This window comes from Panthera leo, chromosome D1 (genome assembly GCF_018350215.1).
Source record: "Panthera leo isolate Ple1 chromosome D1, P.leo_Ple1_pat1.1, whole genome shotgun sequence".
Taxonomy (NCBI): Eukaryota; Metazoa; Chordata; class Mammalia; order Carnivora; family Felidae; genus Panthera; species Panthera leo.
Window position 1 is genome coordinate 82,566,528 of NC_056688.1, and position 21,295 is coordinate 82,587,822.

A 21,295-nucleotide genomic window follows, 5' to 3' on the forward strand; every position below is an offset into this window, starting at 1 on the left:
TCAGACATATAAAAACTAAGAAAATTCATCATTAGCACATCCACTGTAAAGGAAATACAAAAGATTCTCTGGATGAAAGAAAAAATTTATTGGATGGAGATGCAGAGATGCTGAGAAAATATAGAAGAATAAAAAGAGTAAAGGTGAATACTGATTACATAGACAATAAAAAAAAACACATTTTATGGATATATTATATATAGAAAAATAAAATGCATCATAACAATGGTATGTCAGGAGAGGAGTTTACCCAGGTAAAGAATTTTTTAAGTTTCTAGCACTGTTTGAGGGTGAATGTAACATAATTACTTTGATAAACAGACTTTGATAAAGCAAGGATACATAATGTTACTCAAGGGTAACTACTAAAAGAATATAAAAAGAGTATATAGTTTCCAAGCTGAGAGGTAAAAAAATGGAATATTAAATATCACTCTATCATTTTAAAGCAAAGTTCAAAAGAAAAAGAATTTGGAATAAGCAGGACAATTAGAAACATGCACAAGATGGCAGGTTTAAAACCAAATATCAATACATTCATCAAGTAGAAACGGAATGAATAGTTTAAAAGATAAAGACTGATAAACAGAACAACAAAGCAAAACCCAGAGATGCCTGGGTGGCTCAATGGGATAAGTGTCCGACTCTTAATCTTGGCTTAGGTCATACTTTCAGAGATTGTGAGTTTGAGCACTGCATCGGGCTCTGCGCTGACAGTGTGAAGGCTGCTTGGGATTCCCTGTCTCCCCCTCTCTCTGCCCCTCCCCTGCTCACAGTCTCTCTCTTTTTCTCAAAACAAACTTTAAAAAAAAAAAAATTATATTGGGGCGCCTGGGTGGCTCAGTCGGTTGAGTGTCCGACTTCAGCTCAGGTCACGATCTCGCGGTCCGTGAGTTCGAGCCCCGCGTCGGGCTCTGGCCTGATGGCTCAGAGCCTGGAGCCTGCTTCCGATTCTGTGTCTCCCTCTCTCTCTGCCCCTCCCCCGTTCATGCTTTGTCTCTCTCTGTCTCAAAAATAAATAAAACGTTAAAAAATTAAAAAAAAAAAAAATTATATATAAAAAAAGCAAAACACAATTACATGCTGTTTATAAGACACATGTTTGATTTAAAGTGAAAGAATCAGAAAAAAGATGAACCATGAAGACATGAAGCAAAAGAAAAGTCGGACAGCTATATTAATAGTAAACTTAGGGTTAAGAATAGAACTTTCTCCCTGAGATCAGGAACACGACAGGGATGTCCACTCTCACCGCTGTTGTTTAACATAGTGTTGGAAGTTCTAGCATCAGCAATCAGACAACAAAAGGAAATTAAAGGCATCAAAATTAGCAAAGGTGAAGTTAAGCTGTCACTTTTTGCAGATGACATGATACTATACATGGAAAATCTGATAGACTCTACCAAAAGTCTGACGAAACTGATACACGAATTCAGCAAAGTCGTAGGATACAAAATCAATGTACAGAAATCAGTTGCATTCTTATACACTAATAATGAAACAACAGAAAGACAAATAAAGAAACTGATCCCATTCACAATTGCACCAGGAAGCATAAAATACCTAGGAATAAAACTAACCAAGATGTAAAAGATCTGTATGCTGAAAACTATAGAAAGCTTGTGAAGGAAAATGAAGAAGATATAAAGAAATGGAAAAACATTCCCTGCTCATGGATTGGAAGAATAAATATTGTTAAAATGTCAATACTACCCAAAGCTATCTACACATTCAATGCAATCCCAATCAAAATTGCACCAGCATTCTTCTCGAAGCTAGAACAAGCAATCCTAAAATTTGTACGGAACCACAAAAGGCCCCGAATAGCCAAAATAATTTTGAAGAAGACCAAAGCGGGAGGCATCATAATCCTAGACTTTAGCTTCTACTACAAAGCTGTAATCATCAAGACAGCATGGTATTGGCACAAACACAGACACATAGACCAATGGAATAGAATAGAAATCCCAGAACTAGACCCACAAAAGTATGGCCAACTAATCTTTGACAAAGCAGGAAAGAATATCCAATGGAAAAAAGACAGTCTCTTTAAGAAATGGTGCTGGGAGAACTGGACAGCAATATGCAGAAGGATGAAACTAGATGACTTTCTCATACCATTCACAAAAATAAACTCAAAATGGATAAAGGGCCTGAATGTGAGACAGGAAACCATCAAAACCCTAGAGGAGAAAGGAAAAAACCTCTCTGACCTCAGCCACTGCAATTTCTTACTTGACACATCCCCGAGGGAAGGGAATTAAAAGCAAAAATGAACTATTGGGACCTCATGAAGATGAAAAGCTTCTGCACAGCGAAGGAAACAATCAACAAAACTAAAAGGCAACCAACGGAATGGGAAAAGATATTTGCAAATGACATATCAGACAAAGGGCTAGTATCCAAAATCTATAAAGAGCTCACCACACTACACACACGAAAAACAAATAATCCAGTGAAGAAATGGGCAGAAGACATGAATAGACACTTCTCTAAAGAAGACATCCACATGGGCAACAGACACATGAAAAGATGCTCAACGTTGCTCCTCATCAGGGAAATACAAATCAAAACCACACTCAGATATCACCTCACGCCAGTCAGAGTGGCTAAAATGAACAAATCAGGAGACTATAGATGCTGGAGGGGATGTGGAGAAACAGGAACCCTCTTGCACTGTTGGTGGGAATGCAAACTGGTGCAGCTGCTCTGGAAAACAGTGTGGAGGTTCCTCAGAAAATTAAAAATAGATCTACCCTATGACCCAGCAATAGCACTGCTAGGAATTTACCCAAGGGATACAGGAGTGCTGATGCCTAGGGGCACTTGTACCCCAACGTTTATAGCAACACTTTCAACAATAGCCAAATTGTGGAAAGAGCCTAAATGCCCATCAACTGATGAATGGATAAAGAAATTGTGGTTTATATACACAATGGAATACTACTTGGCAATGAGAAAGAATGAAATATGGCCATTTGTAGCAACGTCGATGGAACTGGAGAGTGTGATGCTAAGTGAAATAAGTCATACAGAGAAAGACATATACCATATGTTTTCACTTTTATGTGGATCCTGAGAAACTTAACAGAAGTCCATGGGGGAGGGGAAGAAAAAAAAAAGAGGTTAGAGAGGGAGAGAGCCAGAGCAGAAGAGACTGTTAAAAACTGAGAACAAACTGAGGGTTGATGGGGGGTGGGAGGGTGGGGAGGGTGGGTGATGGGTATTGAGGAGGGCACCTTTTGGGGTGAGCACTGGGTGTTGTATGGAAACCAATTTGACAATAAATTTCATATTTAAAAAAAAAGAATAAGCACATGAGTAAGTACATTTTGTAAAAAAGGGAAGATGTAAGAATTCTGAAATATATAGATTTAATAATATAATCTCAATGTATAAAAACCAAAAATTGACAGAACTACAAGGACAAATATCTCCTAAAAGATGTCCATCCCTAGCTCCTGGAACCTGTGAATATGTTACATTACATGGTAAAAGGGATTTTACAGATGTAACTGAGGTTATGGAATTTAAACCAGGGAGATTATCCTAGATTACCTAGCAGGCCCAATAGAACCATATGAACCCTTAAAAGCACAGACTTCCCTTTAACTGTAGGCAGGAGAGATGAAGCAGAAGGGAAGGTGAGAGAGATTCGAAGCATGAGAATGAAGTGTCCTGCCTTTCTTGGCTAGGAAATGAAATGATGAAGAGGGCAACGTGCCAGGGAATATGGGTGACCTCTAAAATTGGAGAATGACCCCTGGCCAACAGCACCAAGAAAACAGGGACCTCGGTCCTACAGTTGCATAGAATTGAATTCTGCTAACAACCAGAATGAGCCTAGAAGCACATTCTCTCCTCAGAACATCCAGGAAAGAGATCCAGCTGGCTTACACCTTGATTTGGCCTTCTCAAACTCTAAGTGGAGTTACCAGTTGAGCCTGCCATAATTCTGATCTACAGAACTCGGAAATAATAAATCAGTGTTATTTTAGGTTGACATATTTGTGTTGATTTGTTAGGGTGGTGAAAGAAAACTGATGCAAAATAGAAAAATCCAATGTAATAAAGGGAATTTTTAATAGGTCTCCTCAGTATATGATAGAATGTGAATTAAAAAAAAAAGTCTGTAAGAGTAAAATTTGAAGAACACAGCAAATTTGACCTAACAGACTGGCAATATATGACTACAAAATACACATTCTTTATAAGCATACTTGAAACACTTATACCAGCTAACTATATGTTGGGCATAAGACAAGTCTCTATAATCTTCAAAGGATTAAAATCATATTAAGTATTTTCTCTGAATACAATTCAATTAAGCTAAAAATAAAAAATTGGATGGAATATGCTATAGCTTTTTAGAGAATAAAAACTAAAAAATATTAAAACTAATCTACCAGTTTTGTGAAATATTTATCGGATGCCTATATGGCACTTAAAAAAGTATAATTCTCGGGGCGCCTGAGTGGCTCGGTTGGTTAAGTGTCCAACTTCGGCTCAGGTCATGGTCTCACAGTTCCTGAGTTCAAGCCCCACGTCGGGCTCTGTGCTCACAGTGCAAAGACTGGAGCCTGCTTCAGATTCTGTGTCTCCCCCTCTCTCTTTCCCATCCCCACTCATGCTCTCTGTCTTAAAAGTAAATAAAACATTAAAAAAAAAAAAGTATGATTCTCATTTTAATTGCTTCTCCAAGCCTGAACACAAATGGAAATTTGCTCAATCTGAAAGTGCAATTTTAAATAAAAAGTGAGGAAAAAAATGCTCCATAGGTAAAAGAAGAAATTACAACAGAAATCAGAAAATATTTTGAACAAATAATAATCTAGAATATTATGTATCAAAACTTGTGAAATGAAGTTAAAGCTGTGTTTAGAGGGAAACCTATGGACATTAATGCATAAATTAGAAAAGTCAGGTGAAAGTTAATGAACAAATATCCATCTTTATCCAGTCAGAAATAAAAACAGCAGTATAAACCGAGTAAAAGTAGATGGAAAGAAATAATAAAAGTAAAGATAAAAGCAATTAAATAGAAAATAAAACCCACAGTGAAAAAGGAAACAAACACCTAAAAGGAAAAAGCTACAAAATAAATATTTGACTGACCGTTTTGACAAGAAGAGATCATACTAAAAGAAATAAAATCAAATACACAAATCTACAGAGATTTGCCTCATCTTCCTCTTAAAATCCATTGACACAGCATCAGCAATAGAAAAAAGAAACAGCTGCCAACATCAGAAACTGGGTAATTTTTGGAAGTTGGAAATCACGTGGATCAGATCAACAGAAAAGCTACAAGGAAAATTGGGACCCCACTATTGTATATATGAGAAACGCTTTTCCCAAATCTGTAAACTCAGAAAAAAGGAATGGGGAGAGACTACAAGGTAATTACCAATGATAATCAGATTAACTGATCAATGGATTGACTGCGATGTTGTACGGTAAATTAAAACTCTCTAAACAAAATGGAAACCTCCTAGTACCAGCATTGGAAACAAAGAAAAGTAGAATAGGGCCTTGGGAAGATCCAAACTTCTAGAAAGACAGAAAAGTTTGGAGGTAAAGTCTGAGAGCTGCAAATTTAAAAAGAATACAGACCAGTTTAGGGTTGCTATTATTTTGGGATAAGAATGAGAGAGGTTATCTCATATACATTTGGCATAGAGAAAATTTTGGAGTTTGACAGATTAATTTTTTAAAAAATTACTTGTCCTATATTCCAACAAATCAGTCTCTAGGAATCTGGTACATATGCACAAATGTGAATATACAAGCATGTTTTCTGACGCACTGTTCACCAATAGATCAACGGTTAAATAAATTATGGTACATCTATTCTCTGAATTCTCACAATTGTTAAAAAAATAAACAAATAAGGTAAATTCTTTAAGCATATACCCTAAATATGTTCATAATAAACTAGACAAATAAAAAAAAAGTTGTAGATCAATATATATTATGTGCTATGATTCATATGAAACTTAACAAAAAGCTAGAGTTAGATTATGTACTACAAATATTACACATTCACATACACACACGGATGCACACATTCACACACACTATAAAGACAATCAAACTGTTAAATGTATTTATTTCTGAGACAGGACACAAGATTGGGTTCTGGGGAAAGTTGAAGAGGCCATTCTACTTGTACGTGTAATTCTATATTGCCTGAATTTATTTTAAACATTATATGTTTGTTTTGCAATTAAAATGTCCTAAACACACTTTGATAACAAGTGATATATGGCAATAAAATATAGTTTATTCTATGCTGTTAGTTGATCTTAAGAACAGATTATTATGTATTACAGAATATAATATTCTTGATTATCATCTTCATCTTTAAATGAGGTTAACTTTTAAAGAAGGGTGGAAGTACAATTATTCCATCAAAAATAGGTAAAATAACTTAAAGGTTTTATTGCTAGAGTTATTTAGGACATCAAGCATACTTGGCTCTTAAACCTTTGAAAGGTACTGGTTAATGAAATGATTGTGAAGCTAATTTTCCCATTAATTCTCACAAAATAGCCAAACCTATTAAAAAATTAACTGTTCTGGAGATCAATATATAAAGGAGGTTACTCTTTAGAAATAACCTTATAATTTACCTAATAAAAGAAAAGCTGTACTTACAACAAGGAGATTGATCTGGTGGTCCAAGTTGTGGAAAGGTCATAAGAACAGAAACCCCTGTTAGGTCATTTTGCTTTAAAGTATGCTCATTAGTTTGGTCAGCCCAAACCACCACTTTCTTTCTCTCTACCAAATGTTCAATTTCTTTGAAGTCAGACTCAAAAGCAGCATTTGAAAGGCCAGCTTCTTTTAATACACAATACTGTTTTCTTAGGACTGGAAGCAAAGCATTCAATACTCTATATAAAAAAGGTGACAAGAGACATAAATATTAAATTTTAAATACACTATTACAGTTCTACATAATATCCTAAGTATTAGCACATCATTAAATAATATCTTGTATATGTTTTCATTTAGATATTTCAATAAAATACCTCAACATATTTTCACTACATTAAGTACAGAGTGGAAAGAATCCTGGATGGGAATTACAAGCACCAGGGTGTAGACTTGGCTAGTTTTCAATTCCAAGATGATCTTGGGTAATACACGAACTGAGGTTTCTTCTCGATAACTTGGGGTACAACTAGACAGTCATTACTTAAAACAGGAGACTACTGTCAAAACTAAGTGAGTTAAATACATGTAAAAGGTTTCTACAAAGCATTATGTGATTTATAAAACAAAGATACTGTTATTACTCATACTAAGTACCATGGAATTAAAATGAAAAAATGCACTGTTAAATGATGAGATCCGTTTCAGGTATATAGTATTTTAAAGGAACCGCAGAGTCAAATTTCCTCCAAGATAGCTCTTTATGAGTTAAAGCAATGGCTTTCAAAGCCATTCAGAGGGGTTCCAAGTAGAAGAGTTGTGGACAGGGATGGTAGCTAAAGGGAATCAAAGGGGCACTGGATTCTTGGCTCTGATTCAAAATCTTGCCTAATGCTATCAATCAGAGCAGTACTGAATGTATCTTTTTATGTATTAGACCTCCATGTAAGTGCTCACTGAAGAAATACCACAGCTAAACAGTTATAAATTTATACACTCAATTAATGGTTCCTAATTTTTATATCAAGGAAGATGTCAAACAACTTGAATGACCTTGAAATGCTTCGGACCTGGTTGATTCAGTTGACTCATAACATCCGGCAGAAAAGGATTATTTGAAGTACGGTAGGGCAGCGGAAAAAGGATAGGCATTAATTTTAACAATCAAGGAAATAACTGCGCTTTTACCTCAGAGACTTAAATATTTAGATAGTAGTACACATAAATTGTGACACTGCCCCTTTTGGGGAGGGTAGAGAGTACTCCATTTAAATCACGTAGGCAACAACTATAGGGAAAAGTCATTAAGTATAAAGTCACTAAAAGAAACAGTATTTATTGAGCACCTATACTAATGAGGTGCTGTGCAGAGAACACATAACACAGCCAGCCAGACGTTGCTATTCTTAAAAAGTCTTGCTAGTTGGGGCACCTGGGTGGCTCAGTTGGTTAAGCGTCCAACTTTAGCTCAGGTCATGATCTTGTGGTTCATGGGTTCAAGCCCTGCATCAGGCTCTGTGCTGAGAGCTTGGAGCCTGGAGCCTGCTTTGGATTCTGTGTCTCCATCTCTCTCTGCCCCTCCCCTGCTCCCACTCTGTCTCTCTCTCAAAAATAAACACTAAAAAAAAAAAAAAAAAAAAAAAAAAAAAAAGGCTTGCTGGCAAGGTTGGCCCTTGGTTGACATCTTAATACTTGAATTTTGAGAGTGTTCTCATTTTCAGAACTAATAAGAGTGGCTCACTGTACTTAAACTATTTGTATAAGCAATATGGTTTATGCTGAACAACTACTTTCCTCCTGGAAAGTCTGGAATTTTGGTACAGGCTAGGAAGAAGGTGCCTTTGTAACCAACTCCCAGTAAAAACCCAAGTGCACTAATTGTATAATGAGATCCCAAAGTTTAGACAACATTTAAAATGTATTCACAACTTTTTGCTGGAGGACTTAAGCACATCCCGTGTGGGTCCAAGTGGAAGAAGACACTTGAAAACTTGCATATGGTTTCCTTTGGACTTTGCCCCATTTGCCTTTTCCTCTTGCTGATTTTGTTTTGCATGCTCTTGCTATAATAAATCATAACTATGAGTACAACTATATGATGGGTTCTGTGAGCCATCGTAGTAAATCATCAAACAAGGAGGTGGTCTTAGGGACCCATGACATACATATGTACTTATATTTGTTTGAATGTATTTATGAATTCATTCATTTATATTTTTTGATTTAATATTTATTTATATTGCAAATGATCACCACAATAAATCTAGTTAATTTTCATTACCACATGTAAGTTTTTTTTCTTGCAATGAGAACTTTTTTAAGATCTACTCTTGAGCAACTTTTGGATGTACAATACAGTTTTACTAACTATGGTCGCCATGTTGTACATTTTGTTTCATGATTTATTTATGATGGTAAATTTGTATCTTTTGACTCACTTCACCTATTTTGCTTAGTCCCCAACCCTGGCCTCTGGCAACCACCAATCTGTTCTCTGTATTGATGAATTTTTTTTTTTTTTTTTTTTTTAAGATTCCACATAGGAGTGAGATCATTTGTTATTTCTCTTTCACTGATTTATTTCATTTAGTATAATGCCTTCAAGGTACATCCATGCTGTCACCAATGGCAAGATTTCATTATTTTCTTATGATTGAATAATATTCCATTGTGTGTGTATAGATATATTATACACATAAACATATACCACTTTTTCTTTAACCTTTCATCCACTGATAGTCACTTAGGTTGTTTACATATCTTAGCTATTATAAATAATGCTGCAATGAACATGGGGTGCATATATCTTTCTGTGTTAGTGTTTCATTTTCTTTGTATAAATACTGAGAAATGGAATTTGTTGATCATATGGTAGTTCTATTGTTTTTTTTAAAGAAAGACTAAGAGAGAGCAGAGAGTGTGTAAGCATGAGCAGGACTGTGCAGAGAGACAGAGATTGTTAAGCAGACTTCATGCCCATGGGACTCAATCTCATGACTGTGAGATCATGACCTAAGCCCATATTCAAGAGTTGGACACTTAACCAACTGAGCCATCCAGGTGCCCCAGTAGTTCCATTTTTAACTTTTGAAGAACCTCCATACTGTTTTCTATTGTGGCTACACCAATTCCCATCAATAATACACAAGGATTCCTTATTGTCTTCATACTTGGAAACACTTGTTATTTCTTGTCTTTCTGGTAAGAGCCATTCTAATAGGTATAAGGTAATATCTCATTATGGTTTTGATTTGCATTATCCTGGTTAGTGATACTGAGCACCTTCTTATGTACCTGTTCACTATCTATATGTCTTCTTTGGAAAAATGTCTATTTAGATCTTCTGCCCATTTTTAAATCAGATTGTCTCTCTCTCTCTGTTATTGAATTGTATGAGTTCTGCATGTATTTTGGGCATTAACCTTTTATCAGATATATGATTTGCAAATATTTTTTCTCATTCAGAAGGTTGCCTTTTCACTTTGTTGTTGGTTTCCTTTTGTATGTAGAAGTTTTAAAGTCTGATGTAATTTCACTTATTTTTGCTTTTGTTTCTTCTGCTTTTGGTGTCAAATCCAAAATATCACCTCTTACCACCTATGTGGTGGTAAGGAGCTTACTACCTACATTTTCTTCTAGGAGTTTTATGTTTTCAGGTCTTATGTTCAAGTCTTTAAACCATTTTGAGTTAATTTTTATGTATAGCGTAAGACAGTGGTCCAGTTTTATTCTTTTGCATATCACCCTACTGTATACTCTTGGCTCCTCTGTCATAAATTAATTGACCTTATATCTGTGGGTTTATTTTCTGGGCTCTCTACTCAGTTCTATTAATCTACATTTTTTTTTTTTTTTTTTTTTTAAATACACAGAGCAGTTTCTTTTTTTTTTAAATTTAAATTCTAGTTAGTCAACATACAATATACTACATGCTTGTTTTGAAACCAATACCATAATGTTTTGATTGCTACAGCTTTGTAATATAGTTTGAAGGAAATAAATCAGACAGGAAGTGTGATACTTTGTTCTTCTTTCTTGAGATTGCTTTGGCTATTTGGTATCTTCTGTAACACTATACAAATTTTAGAATTTTTGTTCTATTTCTGTCAAAAATGCCATTGGAATTTTGATTGAGATTGTATTCAATCCATAGATTGCTTTGGATGGTATGGACATTTGAACAACATTAATTCTTCCAATCCATGAACACAGAATATCTTAAATTTATTTCTGTCTTCTTCAATTTCTTTCATCAGTATCTTAACAGTTTTCAGTGTACAGGTCTTTCACCTCCTTGGCTAAATTTATTCCTAGGTATTTTATTCTTTTTATGCAATTGTCAATTGGATTGTTTCCTTAATTTCTCTGATAGTTTATTAGTATGTAGAAACCCAACAGATTTCTGTATATTGGTTTTGTATCACGCAACTTTACTAAATTCATTTATTAGTTCTAGCAGTTTTTGGTGGTCTTTAGAGTCTTCTATATATAGTATCATGTCATCTGCAAATAGTGACAATTTCGGTTCTTGCTTTCCAATCTGGACTCCTGTTCTTTCTTTTTAATGTCTAATTGCTCTGGCTAGGACTTTTTTTGTTTTGTTTTTTAGATTCTACATAGAATCTATAATAATATATATAATATATAATTAATAATCCAAGTTTTATGTTTTTGATGACACATTTTATGTCTTTTCATCTTATATATCCATTAATTATTACAGTTAGAGTTTTTCTTTTAACTCTCATACCAGCTTTTTAAGTAATTAATTCCCTACCTTTACTATATATTTCCTTTTACCAGTGAGATTTATACCTTCATGTTTTCTTATTATTAATTAGCATTCTTTCTTTTCAGCCTAAAGAAGTCTCTTTAATGTTTTTCATAACACCAGTTTTATGGTAATGGATTCCTTTAGCTTTTGTTTCTCTGGAAAATTCTTTATCTTTCCCCTTTAGTTCTGAATGATAATTTGTTGGTGGTTAGGGTTTTCTTGGTTGGAAATTTTTTTCTTTCAGCACTTTGTATATTAAATCAGTTTTTTTGCCTCCACTACACAAGGTCAGAATAAGACAGTTCACCTCCTTTTTAATGTCATTTAAATCCTTTCAAAATCTTTTAAGGAAAGTATTATGGTCTATTAACATAAAAGAAAACTAAGGCTTAGTGAGGTTAAATAATTTATGCAAGTTTATTCTGCTAATATAAAATAGAATTCAAGACTAACTCTAAAACTCATACTCTTTCTACTATGCTGTGTTACCTCTGCTTGTAATGTTTTGGCTCACCAATTTACTAAATTGGAGAGTTAGTCAGAATCTTTTTGCCCATTTTGAAACTAAAATTTACCTTAAAATGTATATATGTCTTATATAATAAATACAGTATGGGTAAAATAAATTAATGGGTTTCTTTGATAACTTTAACTCTTGCAGGTGGTTTGACTGCTAGTAAAAGAATTTTCATTGTCTGTTCTAGACAGAGATACAGAAAGTATGAGGACATTAGGTTGAACTTTTATCCATAGAAGAATATCTCCCTAAAGTTCTTCCTTTCCTTTTTCTTCTTTTTTTTTTTTAATTTTTTTAAAAATGTTTATTTCTGAGACACAGAGAGACAGAGCATGAGTGGGGGAGGGGCAGAGAAAGAGAGAGAGGGAGACACAGAATCTGAAGCAGGCTCCAGGCTCTGAGCTGGGGCTTGAACTCACAAACTGTGAGATCATGACCTGAGCCAAAGTCGGTCGCTCAACTGACTGAGCCACCCAGGCGCCCCTCTTTTTTCTTCTTTTTAAAGTAACTATCCTAATATGATTTCCCTTACATGAGACGTATGGAAAATTAATTGCTAGATATGCAAGAATACTAGAACTGCAGAATTGTAGACTGGTGGAAAGCCCTTAGAAAAATAAATTTCTTTTCTACAGAGCATGAAAGTGACACCTAAAAAAGCGACTGACATATAACAAAAATAAAGACTTATACTTTTTAAATATTATGTTTCAAAAGATGTTACTACTAAGCTAGTAGAGCATGAAAGAGCTACTATAGCATCACATAAAAACTGGTACAACTGAAGTTAAAAAATATACATTTTTAGTAATTTCATTTTAATGACAGAAAAATCATTCTGGAATTATGAATACTTAAAAACTGCCTCCTTAAAAATTGATTTGGTATTAATAGTAATTGCTTCTAATAATTAAATTTTATAGAAAAATGCCTTCAAAACTTTATTATAAAGCAATAACAATATTAGTTGGAGAAGAACTACCTATTTTATACTTTATCAATGTTTTCTAACTCTGCATACTTTCTGATGCTGGCAGACACTAAAAAATAATGTATCCTATACCTAATAAAACTCAATTTTCTGGAAAACAACTTCTGTTTCAGGTTCCTTAGGGCCACAATGTTAAAATTTGTAGAATAGGTAAATCCATGCACTTACGCCTCAGTTTGCCTGTGTTGCTGTTCTTGAAGACAAGCTAGATCCATCATATGTTTAATTTGTGCTTTCAAGTCTTTGTTCTGAAGGTGCAAATGGTGACAATGAAGATCTTTACTGAGCTCCTGGGGAAAACAATGCAAACTACACTTCAGATTCCTTTAAGAATGTTGAAATTAAATAAATTTTAATAAAACTTATTTTATATTGGTGTTAATAATTTTAATTTTTTATATATAAAATGATAATGTTTAGAAACAATTTGACAAATAAACATATTGGTATAGGAGTTCTATAACTTACAAGCAAGATAAGTTTCAAGTTTCTCAGAAACTAAGTGTTAGGAACTCAGAACAAATTTTATTCTGGTGGCAGTTTCTTGGTCTATCCAATTTGTTGATAATGCTGTGAAAATACATGAATATGACCAGTTTTTACTTAAATGTCACTTCTTCAGGGAAGCTTTCTCTGAGCATTATATTTAAAGATGGACACTCTACTACCAATAGTCTCTGCCAGAGCACTGATCAGTAATTATTTCATTTACCTATTTGTTTGTTTATAGTTTCACTATCTATACTAGAATGTTAGGTTCAGAACCAGGAGGGGGGTGTGTCAAACTATTTTAGTGTTACAGACCTAGTGTCCAGTGTCTGAAGTTGCATGTAATAAAAATTTCTTGCCTTCACTCACTCAATCTGGTGTAAGCTTCATCCTAGAGCAAAAGTATGAAAAGTCTTTTGTAGCTGCCCATTTTCCTAAACTTCATGTGCTTAGGTACAAGTGTTCTCCAACCTATCACCTAACGTCATTCTTCTTTCCTTAAGCCTACTATACCCTCAGTAGGAAAATGTCAGCTAAGTGGTCATATGAAAGAGTGAATGGGATAGTCCAATAGCATTCTCAGAATCCTTAACTGGGAAAATTTTACTCAATACGATGAAAGGAAATGAAATCTTTTGGACATTTGAGGGGCTAAGACAGCAATCCGATAAGCAGGGAAGCTAAGCTTGGAAACTTCCTCCTGGAGACAATTCCCATAATCCATTTTAACTTTTCAATATTCCTTCCTAACCTGCATTTGACCAGATTATCTAAAAGCTTAAAACTGTTTTTTCTTTTTCTTTTTTTCAAAACTTCCTATGCCAGTGGTAGGCACTATGACTGGAAATAATGTCATTTAATATATCTGAGACAGAGTAAACTTGGGGGTTGTTTCTTTACATGATTTATATTTCAAGAAATATAGCATGCATTTTAGAGAAAATCCTTCCTAGGGAATCAGGATAATATGGTTAGAGCACTGGCCTATGAGTCAAGTTGTCTTAGAGATGGTTTCAGCCAGGACAAAAGTGCTACCTTAAGCCAAAAATATAGTGTTTATGGAGATCACTTTACTTGACTACAATTTAAGAGCCTGACTAGATGATCTCTATAGTCTTTTCCAGTTAGAAAATTCAATGATCCTAATGGTCTGAACATATTTGCCAAATATTCCATCCTTTCTCTTAAAAAAACAAAACCCTTCTTTAAATATTTCCTCCAATAATTTTATTCTTTTATCTTCTTGAATTACTTATCTCTTAAAAAGACAAGCCTTGAATGTATAATTATATTAGTCAACAATGGGCCTTGGCTAGCTTGTTGTCTTTGGAAAGCCAAGTTTACAATGGGAGTCTTTTCTCAAAATTAGCTATTTTAAAGCAAGTAAACAAATAAATAGATAAACAAGTGCAAAAATTTTAACTCTAACCTAAAGCCATTTTGACAATGATCATTTTGAAAACAAGACCATATTAGAGATACATGGTATCTAATGAATAAGTAAAACTTATAAATAAGTGAAACAAAACCAAAAACTACTCTAAACATTCAACACCTGCTGCCTTTCCAAGAGAAGAGGCTCTTGTGCTGTGAATGAGAAACACTTATGTGCCCAGGACTCTCAGCTGTTTTCTCAGAAAACCTGTCACTCAGCACCTGGCTTGGGTGCTCTGGTAGGTGCTCTGACGGAGGCTGCTGCATTCTATGATGAGCCCTTACAGCTTTAGATGCCTTAGACCTACGTGGAATTTTAGAAGCAACCTTTTCTAAACCTAAATAATCTCTAGTACAGTTTATTGATTAATCACTGTCTCTTTTTGCTTACTCCTCTTGTTATATAAATGTCTATTCTGTCATCTTAATATGAATACAGCATTAAAAAAAGTGTCCCTTAGTTTGCTTCTAAAGTAGATACTCTTAATGCTGATAAATAGAAAAATGACTTAAAAAAAAAGTGAAATTATATGAATGTGACCTCCCTAATCTCTGGGAGAAGATCTGTATAGCTTTTTGATCAGATTCTCAAAGGCATCTATTACCCAAAAAGGTCAGAATCACTGTTCTGGAGGAAGAATAGAAAGTGCATTTTGTAATGCAGCTGACACTTTTCTTTGGCTACTGACATGTATGTCATAGATGCTGAGAATACTATTATTTGTCAACCATCTACTATGTGTTAGGTGGTGCTAGGCCTCTGCATATAGCATCTCATTTAAATATTTAAATATATTTTGAAGACAGGAAATTAAGACAACAAAATTAAACAACTTATCCAAAATCATACAACAGTGTTAGAGGGGATATTCAACACAACTACTAAATAACAGAATGACTAACCACTCCAACTCTGAAGTCTAACCTTTCCCCAATATTTACATTCTTTCTCTGTAGGGAATATTCCAAAGTGCTTTATCAATTAAATTATATTATAAAATATTATTAAATTATGCTTTGTATTACACTTAATACCTAATCTACTGAATTAATCCAGTGGCATGCTTTCGGTAAGATACTTTGAAGACTTCTAGAATAACTGAAGTGTAGATCAAGTTGTTGGCTGACCCTCCACAAATCTCCACACTGAACAATTACTCAGTTTCTACTTGTCTTTGGTTTTCTTTTTAGGAAACAGGGTATCTGCTGTTTGTTGCTCACTGCTCCTTTCACTACCTTGACTGTCATCACTGACTGCTCCCTCTAATCTTCTCCCTCTCCAGTCTGAGCTGTAATGCTAAAAGATGGCCCCTGATAGCTATTGCTAGACAACCAGAGAATTCATTTCCCTAATCATGGTGTACTGGGTAATACCTTTTAAAATTACCTTTGAATATTAACCATTACAACTTGGATTCGTTTGTTACTGAATATACTGAGCTTTATTTTATCTGTATTGATAATCAGTCTAGTGCTTTTTTAAAAATTTCAAAGTTCTAGGACTAGATACCAATTTGCTAATACATAGTAGTGAATTTCAGAAAAGCACCACCAAAGTAAAGGCTGTAGATACTCGTCCTTAAAAAAAAAAAAAAAAGAGTGTAAAGAAGTTGTTCTTTTAAAGTATTAGGTACTTGGATCAAAATTAGTTACTTTGTAGTAGGCATCTACTTGTCGCTTATTATATATTCATTTCCCTCTTCTTTCTTATTAAGAAAACTCTAATTTTGTTCAGGGTGATAATGTGTCCAGCAAGAACAGTCACCTTTCCATATTCCCTTATATCTAGGGACAGTCATGTGACAATTCTAGCCAATAAGATGTCTGTTAAGAGTTTCTGGAAAAGCTTCTGCTCTCCCCCGTTTCTTTCTCTCTTCTTCTTCTTGGCCTAAGTGTGAACTTGAGGCTAAAGATGAAATGATGACATGGCAACTATGAAATGAAAAGTAGAATGATGACATTTTGGAGGTGCTATATTGGGAACGAACTGCATATTCCCAAGACTTATTGTGAAAGGAACAAAATACAGCCCTAACTGGTAAAGGCAGTAAAGTCACATTTCTGTAACCATGCGGATGAAAAGAATTCTTATCTGATTCAGCCATTAACCATTACCCATCACTACTTTTTATAATCCTTTGCCATTCTAGGTGGAATATCTTCACTTTCGTACACACACATACAGCTTTCAAATCAGCTTTCATTAGCCATAATACAAGTAAGGGTGACTACATTTAAAACTATTTTTCCACAAAACATCAAGCATTAAAACAAATTACCTATATGATGAATCCTCAAGTAGTTTGATTACTTCATTCTAACTTAAGAGCTACCTCATAAAAGGAAGCGATTGCTTAAGAGTAACGTCACTTAAAAGTAACCTTACTCTTCTCAAAGTACAGAAAAGGCAAATTTAACGGGTAATTAGCAAGGCAGATGGTATATTCAAATATAAATGGTAAAAAGAATCAAATCTCAGAGAGATGGAGCAATAGTTGTCTTATGAAAGATATTTACTCCATGACAAAGACAATGGGTTTAAAGAACTCAGTTTTTACAAAGTGAATCTGAACACATAAACACATCTTACCTTTGGAATATGGCCATTTTGACCTAAGAGCTCCATTTCAGATTTTACACGATGGAGCCAATTAGTATTCTCATCAAATTGCTTCAATTCCTCTTCCCTTTTCTTCTCTAGGTAGCAGCGACGAGTTTTCAACATTGCAAGTCTATGATCTCGTCGGCAAGTGGCCTGAAAAATAATGTATTTAATAGCCAGACTAATTTTTATGATATTTGATGTATGTGATATTAGCAAAGTAGTAAATTTTCTTGTAAGTTTGCCATTGTAATCTATTAAGTTAGACTATACTTTTATATTTAAATCTATTTCCCCTTTGAAATCTCCACAATACTACTGCTTGCAGGAAAATAGGAAATTGAGTTGTGACTCATTTTTATAAAATTACATGTTGAGAGTTTATGGCTTTAAGAATTTCACTGGCCAAATTGAAGACTATAACTTTGTGTGTGTGTGTGCTAAAATACATTCCATTAAGTGTTGCATATGAAAAGTTCGTACAAGGTCTGGTAATTCCCACAATTTTACTCAAAATCAAAGTAGACACAAGTCCCACCTTGCCTTTCCTACAACATGAAAGATGTGAAGAAATAACTCTGCTCTGATTTTGCCCACAATGCTTTTAGATAGGCTGGTGCAAGTAATAGAAAATAAAGCTTATATCAGAGTGCTTATAAATATCTGATCTTACCTGATGATTGGTTCAGGACTCATAATGGATATTCTGAATAGTTTTGATGTTTTATGTAGGCACAAATCTGGCCTTTTGGCTCTCTTTAAAAGCTAACTTCTTCTTTCTTGCTATCTTTCATAAAAGATGTATTGAAACTTTTGGGGAAAGCCAGGCATTAAAGACATTTGCAAAAATGTGAAACAGTGTCATTCTTTTCACTATCTCTTTTGGTTTGTTTTAGAAAATATAACTCACTAGTTTTCATTGAAGTGTTAGTTATGTTGTCATGCAATGAGCTAATGGTTTTAAAATTAACTGATACTAAATAGATTTTTATAAGTCTCAATTTGAATTTTTAATATAGGAATACTGGTAGATGGAATTCATATGAACAAAAGCTCTTTTAGGTCCTAAATAATTGTTTTTTTAAATAGGAAGGGGTCCTGAGACCTGAAAAGTTTAGAGCCACTACCTTAACAGAAGGTAGGATATGTAGCTTCTTGACTTTCTTCTGCTGTATTCAGCAGGTAGGAAAACTTAGGCAAGTTAATCTCAGTGGTTCTTTATCACCTCATCTGAAAATGAACATAAAAGTATTGTACCTGCCTGGCGGAAGGCAGTTAAATCAGATTATCTTTACTTGGCTTTAACATTTATAAATGTTGTAGGAACTCTTAGAAACCAGGGCAGGAAATGCTCTGAGGCTCTCATGGCAGCCAATAATTTAATACCAAAAAGTTCCTAACTCAAAACCCCAAAAAGTATGCTTTTGAGTTTTTACTTCTAATGTCCATCAAATGTATCCTCTATGATGGTTCCCTATGGGGACATTTTCCATCAAGGTACTCATAATAACCTACTGTTCTGAAATAAATAGCAAATAACTATCTGAGAATAAATTCTAAATATGCATGTTAAACCCTGACATTAAAGTAAATGCTTCCTGTTAAGGTTTAAAAAGAACTTTATACACTTTATTAACAAACCCCCAGAATACCACAAAACTTTTTGAGTGAGAACAAACATATAATTCTAAAATTTAGGTGTTACTACTGCTCTGTGCAAAAGGACTGCTAATGTGGTAAATAAACTCATTATTTTGCTAAAAATAATTTGCAGATTATCTTTATATGGTCATAAAATTACCCAAGAGCTTCACTTTAATTCTAATCTCAGAGTCTATACTCTGGAACCATTTCTGCCTGAATCAATGTTATGAGATTCTTTTAGCACTTCTGATAATAAACCACTTTTGGAGAGGGTCCAACACAGATATAAAATTTCTTGCCTTAGCAAGCAGTTTAGTAAAACTATAGTTTGACACTTTAGTGTGTAAAAATCAAAACAAAAACAACTCAATCTCTATAGATGTCTTCCTATGTTTTTCAATAATTTAACCCAAACTGATACACTTAGGAGGTTTTATCTCCATTGTTTACCTAGTCTCATGAAAATACCTATAAGAACTGGAACATGCAGATTGAAATGACCAAAAGTAAGAAATCATAAAAGGTAAGTGGGTTGAAAAAAAGGCAATTAAGCAGAAGAATACAGATGAAAACAGAAAAAAAAAAAAAAAATTAAAAAACCCAGCCAAACCCATTCCCCTACTCCATCTTACTAAGTACTCACATTTTTGGTGTCAATCATATCTAACAGTGATTTTTTAAATAGACATTTTTTGATAAGATAAGGCACAATAAATGCATACTCATAAGTAAAAATACTAATGTTGAGAGTGTAACAGCTACTGATAAGCTGGCATCAGTGATATACTAATGAATCCTTTAAGATTAGTTTCTTAGCATATCACATTTTACAATTTCATAGGCTGGAAAAAAAACTGAAATACTAGTGTTTTAAAGCACTGTTTAAAATTTGATGGCTTTCAACATTAAAACATGTGAAATTTTTATATAGAGTTGATACTTCTGGGACAGGAGAAACACATTTGGGGTAGAGGTCTAAGAGGACTGAAAAGTTATTTATAAGAGTTTTTTTTTTTTTTTAGTATTTTAATGTTTATTTATTTTTGAAAGAGAGAGTCAGAGCACAAGCAGGGGAGGGGCAGAGAGAGAGGTGACACAGACTCTGAAGCAGGCTCCAGGTTCTGAGATGTCAGCACAGAGCCCGTTGCAGGCTTGAACCCACGAACCACAAGATCATGACCTGAGCCGAAACTGGACTCTTAACCAACTCAGCCACCCAGGAGCCCCTATAAGAGGCAGCTTTTGAATAAGTAATTTGCAAATCATCTCATGTATTATCTATGTAACTAATTTCATAAAATAAAAATAAATTAAGCTTATCATCAGTGAACACCAGAACTGGGGGGGAATAATTATCAAAATGTTTATTTTTCTGCTCTTTGGTGATTTGGAGTGGCATACACCTAGGAATACATTATTTTTTATCCTGTTTAGAACTCATTCTTCTTGAATGTACATCTTATTGACGTCTTATTAGTCCTAGAAAATTCTAAGCCTGAAATGGCATATTATCCTTTCCCCTTTTTGCACTAATATACCTCCTTCATAACAATTATTAGAAGAATGCATGCCTTTTCAGTCTGTCCTTCATGCAACAACATTTTATTTACATTTGCTATTTTTTATCCTCTATTTGACATAGTCTCCTCAGATCTCCCAGTTCAGTAATTCATCTTTAGCTGTATCTAACACATAGAAAAGGACAGAGGTAACAGGTTCTGGAATCAACTTGCTTGAGTTCAGACCATATAGGTCTGATACTAATGAGAGGTGTGACTTTGCCCAAAATGACTTCTCTGTCCTCTGGTTTCCTCATCTTAATTATGAGGATAATAACATATCCCATAGGGTTTTCTGAGAATTGAGTTAATGCATGCAAAGTATTTAAAACATTGTGCCTATAAAATGAACTTATAAACTTCAGTGAATAAATCTTTAATTTCTGGACATTTCATTTGTTTTCTTTTTGTATAATGTATGTTCTTTTGACCTTTAATTCCTTTATCATTAATTCCTACTTTGATGACTTTAGTCATTTTTATAGTTTTTTTTTTTTTTTTTAACGTTTTATTTATTTTTGAGACAGGGAGAGACAGAGCATGAACAGAGGAGGGTCAGAGAGAGGGAGACACAGAATCTGAAACAGGCTCCAGACTCTGAGCTGTCAGCACAGAGCCCGTCGCGGGG

The 21,295-nt window shown here is 34.2% G+C and overlaps 1 protein-coding gene and 1 non-coding gene across 3 annotated transcripts in view; both read right to left on the bottom strand.

The window, feature by feature from the left end:
• KIF18A (kinesin family member 18A) overlaps positions 1–21,295 on the bottom strand; it is an 80,245-nt gene that overhangs the window by 31,105 nt on the left and 27,845 nt on the right. For both annotated transcript variants that reach the window (XM_042906634.1, XM_042906635.1), the window contains exons 12-14: positions 17,453–17,617; positions 13,108–13,229; positions 6,658–6,896 (exon numbers count right to left, since the gene is read on the bottom strand). In XM_042906634.1, coding sequence (XP_042762568.1) covers positions 6,658–6,896; positions 13,108–13,229; positions 17,453–17,617 — 526 coding nt within the window. The remainder of the gene's footprint in view (positions 1–6,657; positions 6,897–13,107; positions 13,230–17,452; positions 17,618–21,295) is intronic.
• LOC122201532 lies at positions 11,682–11,743 on the bottom strand. Its single transcript, XR_006194229.1, has one exon. It is a non-coding gene; the product is annotated as a small nucleolar RNA SNORD57 (small nucleolar RNA).